Below are 10,043 nucleotides of genomic sequence, written 5' to 3' on the forward strand. Positions count from 1 at the left end.
CTTCTAAGATCCGACCGGGGAGGCCTCAGTGTCTCCTCTCCTTCGGGAGAACGGAAGGACACCTGCGGCCTACGTAAGTGGTGCAAGCTTCTTGTCTTGAAGTTTTATTGGTCTCCCGCGTAAACCAAGCTACTCAGCCTCTTTTCTCCACTGAATTTTCCTACTGAGCTATCCTCATTCTATTACTCCTTACATCTCTAATTAATATCTAATTGAAGCTATTGTATCCTGATCCTCGCCGACGCCGTCCCCACTTCGAACTCCCTGGATCAGCCAGGGCTGGACCTCGGCAGTTGTTGTTAGAGGTTTGATAATTTACTGTTCTCCTTGAATGTGACTATGAAATAGAGCAATTAGAAAGCTGTTAGAAACTTTTCCTATTTAAAAATTGATACCAAATGTCCCCTTAAGCTCCAGGAATGGCTGATTACAATGTCCTTCATGTGTACTATTGTGTAGAAACAAAAATGAACATCTGTTTATTCAGTGGATGTAGATTAGCCTTATTTCTAATGAATATATTTTATATTTAATGAAATTTGGTAGCGTTGGGAAAAAAACAAGTTTTAAAAGGGCGAGCCACTTTCTTGGCATAATGCAGGCAGTAAGTAGCCAACTGAGAGCCAGATCCAGGCCCGAGTGATCCCAGCATCTCTACTTTTAAGTAGCACATGCTTGCCTCTCCAAAATAATAGTTGCCATTTATCAAGCATCTAATATTTGTACTGTATTTTACAACACTATAACCTAATTCCCCCAAACATCCTATGGTAAACATTTCTGTACTGAATTGAAATCTATCTTAAATTTTGCCACATACTGTTGATCTTACCACCAATATACATGTGTCAGATTATGCCTCAAGTAGGTTTCTGATGAGGTAAGGGATGGTGACTTACTATTTTATCCCCTAAAGCAGTTAACATTGTGCCTTAGCCAGAATAGGTGCCCCAAAAGTTTGATAGGTTGCCATTGGATTTGAAAATCTGTTTTTTATCCATTTAAATTTAATAGCCCATGAGCATTTAATATCTACTGGATACACTACTAATTTTAGTAGCTATATCTACTAGTTTGGAATAAATAGTAGACTTTTACTCTAATGCCAGTTCTTAAAAGCTTAAAGCCAAAAGATCAAAAAAAATCTACAGTTGTTTCCTAGAAAACTGAGCATGATAAATGCCTCTGTGTCTTGGTCAGAATTAATTGTACTGTGGTCTGGGCAGTTGGAATTTGTTATTACAGTTGTATCCTGGTTCACCCAGGTGTATTATTCTCTGTTACCTAGTCCACATGTTCCTTAAGGATTTAGAATAAGGACTCAGTGAATAGTTAATTGAATCAAATGTATAAATCAATAAATAGCTTTAAGAGTTGCAGGTGAGAGGAGTGTATTAGAATGACAAAGCCAAGCAGTGACTCAGATTAGATGGGAAAGTTTTGAGATTTAAATGAGTCTCGGGCTGCAATTTAATTAAGAGTATTTGGAAAATATGGAGACTGATTTGCACAAATGAGTCAGTCTAGACTAAGTCTTAAGAGTTGGCAAAGGAACCGAAAGAAGGAACCAAAGGAAGAAATCTTGGGCGGAATACACCACAAGGACAGTGTTTGGAAGGAGACGAGAGCAAGTGGAGTAGAAGCAAATGTGAGCAATCAAATGAGAGTTTAATATTGCTAAACGTTTTTTTATACTCCATATTTAATCTTCTTTCTTCCCGCACACTATTAGAAATATGAATTGCACTTTTTTTTTTTGGTGGTGCCAAGTGGTTTTCAGGATCTCAGCTCCCAGACCAGAGATTAAACCTGGACCCTTGGTAGTAAGTGTGGAATCTTAACCACTGGACCACCAGGAAATTGCCATGAATTGCATTTTTGATTGGATACAACCTTTCACAAAGATCTTTTGCTTGCAGTATATATTTCCATAACTTTATAGACATCAGTAGTGTTCTTGTTTTTTTTTTTTTTAATTCCCAAGGACTCCTATTTCATGTAAATTATATTTGTAAACCAGACATGGTCAGTTGAATAAATATCACAGTATAAGACCCATAACAATTTCACAATTGTGTATCTTATCCTGATGAGGAATTAGGAGTTAATGGTACATTTTTTCTCTTATCAAGAATCACTGCCTCATGGGAACACTGATACTCCCTAATGCAGTCAGGACTGGAAAAGAGCTGGGCCATGTTCTGATAAGAAATGAAGGTTTTAGGAGAACTTAGCTTTTCTCAGTGTGGATATGATGATGCAGGGGGATCGCGTGTCTTCATTATCTATTTGGTTGCAGACACTGTGCTCTGCATTTTCTTACACCTCAATGTCCTATTTTTAAAAGGAGGAAACTGAGCCCACAGAGGTCAGCTGCACACGTAATGTCTCACTACCAAGAACTGGCAAAGCTGGAATTCAAACCCAAGTCTTACTCCAAAGGCATTGCTTTACCCACTACGAATACTGCCTTTCTGCATTGTGCAAAAGTACCTTAGGGTTATTTTACTTTCTGTATTATCCATGGGTAGGAAAACAGAGGCCAAGAAAAAGAAAGTGAATTGAACTTATCATCATTCTGTCATATTTCACTAAGGTATTTCTAATCAAAATCAACATAAAAGGTCAGCAGTATATGAAAGTGGAAGTGTTACTCACTCAGGTGTCTCCAACTCTTTGTGACCCCATGGATTGTAGCCTGCCAGCCTCCTTTGTCCAGGGAATTCTCTAGGCAAGAATATTGGGGTAGCTATTCCCTTCTCCAGGAGATCTTCCCAACCCAGGGATCAAACCTGTGTCTCTTGCATTGCAGGTGGATTCTTTACCATGTGAGCTACCAGGGAAGCCCATACTATTATTCAAAGTGGGCAAAAGTAGTAATCCTGCTGATATAAGGCAGCACTACTTCATAGTTTTATAACTTGCCCCTTTCATTTTGCTTTCATTTAGTTTAAAGATTATACCAGTCCTTTGAATACAAAGTATAGTAGACTTTGACATGACTAAGGACTCGACGGAGAAGGCAATGGCACCCCACTCCAGTACTCTTGCCTGGAAAATCCCATGGACGGAGGAGCCTGGTAGGCTGCAGTCCATGGGGTCGCTAAGAGTCGGACACGACTGAGCGACTTCACTTTCACTTTTCACTTTCATGCATTGGAGGAGGAAATGGCAACCCACTCCAGGGACAGCGTGGCCTGTTGGGCTGCCGTCTATGGGGTTGCACAGAGTCGGACACAACTGAAGCGACTTAGGAACCTCATCTTTGGCTCACAATTATTCCTATTGATTGGGCCATTAGGCTGCACAGACCGAACAGTTATGGGAAAATAAATCAATCAATTGTACAGTATATGAACCTCTGAAAGCCACATGCATCACTTATGTTTAAATCATTGAGCATGGTTTGACATTCAATAACTCGTAAAAATAACTGCTGAGGAGAAAAAAAAACAGGCTTTTCTGACAGTCATTAGAAATTAATACCAGTTAAACCTTGAATAGTCTACAAACATTGGCCCTTTCTTTCTTCTGTACTGTCATTAATATTCATAAGACAAAATAAATGCTGGAAAATGAACAATAATTGTGGATCAGAAGGTATTACAACCTTATTCTCAAAGAAGATGAGAAAAAAGAATGAAACAAAACTGTATGGACTCTGGGTCCAGCACACTTTTACTTGAATACATTTGATTGGAGGTCCCTGGGAATGACAAGACCCTTCAGGTCTGGGGCTGAGATGTCTTCTTCATCCTTAATATTCCCAGGAAAGTCCTCAGTGTGATTTCTGGAACTTGCACTCAAAGTACCTATTGCCTTTGGACTATAAATCATTCATTTTGTAAAACAGAGGGTCTCCATGAAGAGAGATTATGAGCATATGAATGCCCTAACACTACAAATAAACCTTCACTCTAACTTGATGACCTGCAAAACCTCCCATCATCAAAAATTCCTGGAGCCTCTCTGTTTGAACAACTCAGTCTAATAAGTCCGGCAATATTCTCCTGTGTCTCAGGATTTTAAATTGAGAGCCTTGAAAATCTTATTAATTAACTTACTGTCAGATTCCTGAAATGAAAGCTTCATTTAGAAAGTCACACGCTACGTCCACAATGAACTATGGCTTCTTTTTTCAGTGTGTGGAGACAAACAGCCCAGTCAATTGGAAATCCCAGTTGTCTTTACGAATAGACTTACTCTCAAGGTTGAAAGGAGATACTAAGCTATTGAATTCATATGTCTTATGTTAAGTAATTTTTAGGAACATGATGCATACGAGAAAATACTTTTGTATTTACTCCTCATTTCTAAGAATATGTGGAGCAAAAAGTGTGGAAGCATCCAGTAGTTTTGGCATCATTTAGAAGTTTGTTGTAGATCTAATAGGTGAAACTAGACATGTAATGTAAAACGGGGGATGTTTATTGAACTCCCTCTACCACAGCCAAATTTGGGGGAGATTGATTTTCTCTTCCAGCAATCCTCACAGCATTAATTTGTAACCAAGCAGGACTTGTTGTTGGATATTTTGCAAGTATAAACAATAAGGGTAGATTAAATGAGTTTGCATGAATTGTAGTGAATGATTTGTTTTAAATTATTTCACTCAGGTGAAAGTCTTTGATTTTTTTCAGATCCCTTTCTAATTAGAGAAACATATTTAAGATAAGAAAGTAAAATTTTAATAGAATATTAGCCATGGAGCTCAAATACAGAAAGCTGTTCATTTAATGGGAAATAAATTAGCAAATTTATTCCTGCTGAAAACAAAGAATTGTAATTTGATCCTGTATCTTTGAAGTGCTAAGCATTTTAAAATCATTTTTCAGCATGTTATCTCAGTAAATATTAACTTATATTTGGTTGAATAAAAGGTGCAAATGATATGTACCTATAGTTTACAGATAAATGAATAGGTAATTTTAGAGCAATTTTTCTGTCACTGTCTTTGCTCTAGTGGCTGACTTCTCCTAGAAGCTCTCTAATTTTCAATACCAAATAATTTTAGGAATTAATATAGTTTTTTATAAAAAAATTATTTATTCTAAAATAACTCTTCATTTACTCTTATCAACAGAAATTCATTTAATCACCATTTAAAATTTTATTTATTTATTTGGCTATGCTTCTGTGACTTGTGGGATTCTTAGTTCCCCAGGGATTTGAACTCATAGCAGTGAAGCCCAGAATCCTAACCACTAGGTCACCATGGAACTCCCTCCTCACCTTTTTAAATACACAATTTCTAGATTTAAACATTACCCTAGAAAACATTTGAAAAGATGAAATTTGTCTATGGTGTGCCTCTACACCCACATCTCTGGCTTCTAGTATCTTTCTGTTACCATTGGCTGTTTAGAGTCATTCCAACCCTCTCCACCATAAAGACACACCCTTCACTTTTAAATTTTTTAAGTATGATGCTTTCAATTTAATATTTTTTGTCTTGTGTCCCATTACTTTGAATTAAATTAACTAATCTCTGCTGGAGGGGGATACATCCTTAACAGGTTATACAAATGTTTCTGTGGTGCTTCTACTGCTGAGAATTCTAGGCCATTGGTAAGAAAGAGACTGATGTGCCTTTTTGTTGCTCCTGGAATTTTAATCAGGTGCCCTCCTCATCTATGTGTTTACACAAGCAAAGATGAACTTGGAAACAGTCTGGTTTACATGTTGAAATATCTTTCTATCAAATGTAAACAGAATGCGTATGTATTTCTAATCTAAAATTAAATCATTCTTTCAAATATTCTTTTATAACAGACTATTTCTGCAAACTCCTTATAGTAAGCTATATCTAATTCATTTAATAATGATTATATCAGTCTTATCATATGAATTGGAAAGATCTGTTAATCATGTCTTTAAAATGGAAAATTTAATTTCCTTTGCTTCAGTAATTGACAATAAATATTTTCAGAGATTTGAATTTTAAACAGCATTAATGATAGGTGATTCCAAAATACTCATATGGGTCATGGGCAATCAGTACATTGAAGAGACTTGTTTATTTGCCAGAATTTAAAGCTGCACCTGATTTTTAATTGTCAAAGAACACATTGCTTTTGAGGACAACAAGCAGCAACTGCTTTTAAAAGCTCATTTAACAATTAGCTTTTTTTTTTGTTTTTGCTGTTATCATTTGTTTGATAGAGTGTTCATATAATATTTGAAACAAAGAACTGTTCGATAGGGAAGAAACATTTAGTACAGATGAAATTATGAAGATTCTGTTCTTCTTGTTACGTCTTTTCAAGGTTATGATCGAGAGGTTCTAGGACACTGTAGAGAAGTCAGCCATCTTTTCAAGGTTAGCATAGAGAGGTTCTAGGAGAAGTCAGCCACTAGAGCAAAGGCAGTGACAGAAAATTGCTCTAAAATTACCTATTCATTTATCTGTAAACTATAGGTACATATCATTTGCACCTTTTATTCAACCAAATATAAGTTAATATTTACTGAGATAACATGCTGAAAAATGATTTTAAAATGCTTAGCACTTCAAAGATACAGGATCAAATTACAATTCTTTGTTTTCAGCAGGAATAAATTTGCTAATTTATTTCCCATTAAATGAACAGCTTTCTGTATTTGAGCTCCATGGCTAATATTCTATTAAAATTTTACTTTCTTATCTTAAATATGTTTCTCTAATTAGAAAGGGATCTGAAAAAAATCAAAGACTTTCACCTGAGTGAAATAATTTAAAACAAATCATTCACTACAATTCATGCAAACTCATTTAATCTACCCTTATTGTTTATACTTGCAAAATATCCAACAACAAGTCCTGCTTGGTTACAAATTAATGCTGTGAGCTTTGCTGTCTTTTGTTTCTAGAAACAGCACTTAAATGTGAGATTAAAATCACCCCCATTCAATAAGTACTTGTTTGTGTATTGCAGATCATAGTCCTTTATCAGGAATAATAATGCAGCTTTACTTTTTATGGGAAATGGAGAATAAAACCTCAACAAATGGATGCAACTCTTCAGAATGGCTCTCAAATGGGCAGTGCTGAAAATTGATCTGGTTACTTGTCAGTTGCATTATTCAGAGATGACATCAGCATCAAAGCTGTATCCAATTGTGGCTCATTGCCCACCCCGTGACAACCTTTGATAAATTAAAAAACCTACTCCATAAAGATATAAGCATCTCCAGGGTTGTAATTTGAGCTATGAAACCTAATTAAGCAACTTTCCACGAGGCTCATTAATAAGCACTGAACCAGGTTCTATACAAACACCTGAACACATGACTGTGAATGCTAACAAAACATTTCATAGTATATCACCACCAATAAGTTATTCTAGAGGAAAAGCAGTTAGATGAGACAGTTTTCATAGTATCTATTTCTGATTTTGTTTATATTAGCTTGTTAGATTATGTCTAACTGAAAAACAGAATTGAAATCTTTTGACAATGGCATGCTCTTTGATGTTCTTCAAACAATTCTATTGCTTTGGTACATAAGATATTATGCGTCTTTACCTGGAGGGTTATGTTCATTGAGAATCACAAGTGATGCTGGTGTAGGTCTTCTTTTCCTGATCTGGGAACAATAAAGAACCAGCTAAGGTCAGAGTCAGTTGCTGCTCCAGGCTGCTCTATACCTTGCAAGCCTATCCCATCCTCATCTTTCCCCAATATAGAGAGTAAATTTCTGGGAGGCACACAGTAGGTTGCTCACTAATTTTATTTTCAATAAAAAAAAAGTTAGACAGTAGAACTGGCAGATGCTAGTATCACCTTCTTTAATCAAAAACTACATGTTCACAGAACAGAAATAGTTGTATGTAATCAAATGATGCCACCAAATATTAAGGCTGAAGTGCAGTGAAGGTACAGGGATGACTTGCTAATTTCAGTGGCTCTCTTGGAGCCTCGTACATTGATGGTGCTTTCAAGATCCATTACCCTTATTTCTAAACAGGGTAAGGGCAGCTTGCTGCTGCTAAGTCGCTGCAGTTGTGTCCAACTCTGTGCGACCCCACAGACGGCACCCACCAGGCTCCCCCGTCCCTGGGATTTTCCAGGCAAGAACACTGGAGTGGGTTGCCATTTCCCTCTCCAATGCATGAAAGTGAAAAGTAAAAGTGAAGTTGCTCAGTCATGTCCGACCCTTAGAAACCCCATGGACTGCAGACTACCAGGCACCTCTGTCCATGGGATTTTCCAGGCAAGAGTACTGAAGTGGGTTGCCATTGCCTTCTCCCAAGAGCAGCTTAGAAAACTCAAATTTCCAGTGGGTTAAATTTAACAGCATACATACTTAACTTCAATTAATATTTTAAACTTTTCTTATTTTCTAGATTATTGTTTAGAACAAGTTAACAAAGAATGAACATGGCTCTTACAGAAGTATGTAATTCATTTAAAACTAATAGATTTGGTTTGTGGTGGTTTTTTCCCCTTATTTTAAGAGTTACAGGAACATATTATTAGAATTTCTAATATATCCTTGATTATTTACATATGTAAGTAAATTCCCAAATTAGTAGAATAGTGGATAAATTTTACTAACAATATCTTGTCCAGGATAGAACCAATGCTCCATTTAACATAGATACAGATTCAAGGTTGCATCTATTTGGCTTGAGTTTGGGTGAATCTACTTCAGATTATCAAAACATCCTAGGAAGATAAAAGTCTCAGATTCAATAATTATTTTCAAGACTTTGTATATAATATTTGTAAAAGGACTCAGGAATAAGTCAAGTTTTAAGAAATTAATAATTATATAGGCAAAAATTTTATTACAAATGATCTTTTTACTAGTTGCATTGAATCAAGAGTCTAAGTAAATCTGAATATGAAAGGTGATACAGTACACCAGCCTCCCATGAAGACAGAAAGAGATAGAAATAAAAATATATAGATATATTTAACTTGGAAAAATATCCAGGTTGTGTTAAAATACTATTTTTAATATCTGAATAAAATGTTTTTTAAATTATACACATACCTATGATCCTGTATTACATATATTTATAGTTGCTGCTTTTGATACACAATGAAAACAAAAAATATTAAGCCCATGATCTGAAATTACTGAGATTTAATGCTTTCATTGTTAGGTGAATATTTTGATTTGTATAAATAAAAAAATAAAAGCCTTCTAATTCTGAAAATTAGTATAAGTTTCTCTAAATATTGAAGCTGTTATTTCAATAAGCAAAAGCAAACAGATTTTTGGATCCAAATCTATATTGGTAACGTGATCATTTTTCCTTAAGGGGTGCTAATTTTGTATCACATGAAATACTGCATTTAGCCAATAGTTTCTTCAGTGAAACTCAAATACAAGTGCATATGAAAGCAAACTTATTTCTCATTCACATATTCTGGAAAGTCACAAAGTTAGGCAAATTCAAGACGTAGAGAAGCTTTTAATTAATAACAAGAATGAATGTCTGTATTACTTATGTATAGGAACTGATCCCCACCCAGTTCCACTTACCTGCTCAGCTGCTTCAGGTGCAATCTGACTCTGGAATAAAGGCACAGCAAACTGTATCTTTTTGGGACTGTTTGGCTCCATAATAATGATGAGAATTAGTCAGAGATGTGAAGGACTCAGGAAGACGAACCCCAGGTGGTGTCTGGGATGTGTTTCCTCAGGCGCACTCCACCCAGCCACACAGAGTGCTTTGTAATAAATAGCTGTAATTCCAGAGCGAGCAAGTGAAGATGCCAAGGTCTGAATAACTCTCTTCTTCAACATCCACAGTGATGCATGGCTTGCCTGTTCCCCACCAATCCCTTAGATCCTCTCAGCACAATACAGAAAGGAACAAGCTAATTGTGTGGCTCTTCACTAATATACACATGCCAAGCATTCACTCAGCAGCTAATTGAAAATGCAATGCTAGCCTTGAAGGACCTGCTGCCCTGGGATTTGAAAGAAAGGCTCTATCCACTGTACATTACTAAGCGGCTGCTCAAAAGTGCATTGTAAGCTCCCTCTGAGTATTGCAGGGATGGGCCATTCATTATTGATGAACATAAAGCAGGAAGTTTTTAGAGTTGGG

General features: G+C 36.2%; 1 protein-coding gene across 1 annotated transcript in view; it reads right to left on the reverse strand.

Annotated features, from left to right (window-relative positions):
• Positions 1–9,796, reverse strand: part of PPP1R1C (protein phosphatase 1 regulatory inhibitor subunit 1C) — a 121,623-nt gene extending 111,827 nt beyond the window's left edge. The window contains exons 1-2 of the mRNA XM_027556109.1: positions 9,473–9,796; positions 7,504–7,564 (exon numbers count right to left, since the gene is read on the reverse strand). Of these exons, the coding sequence (XP_027411910.1) occupies positions 7,504–7,564; positions 9,473–9,553 (142 nt within the window). The 5' untranslated portion in view covers positions 9,554–9,796. The remainder of the gene's footprint in view (positions 1–7,503; positions 7,565–9,472) is intronic.
• Between the last annotated feature and the right edge of the window lie 247 nt (positions 9,797–10,043).

The sequence above is a fragment of the Bos indicus x Bos taurus genome, chromosome 2 (genome assembly GCF_003369695.1).
Source record: "Bos indicus x Bos taurus breed Angus x Brahman F1 hybrid chromosome 2, Bos_hybrid_MaternalHap_v2.0, whole genome shotgun sequence".
Lineage (NCBI taxonomy): Eukaryota > Metazoa > Chordata > Mammalia > Artiodactyla > Bovidae > Bos > Bos indicus x Bos taurus.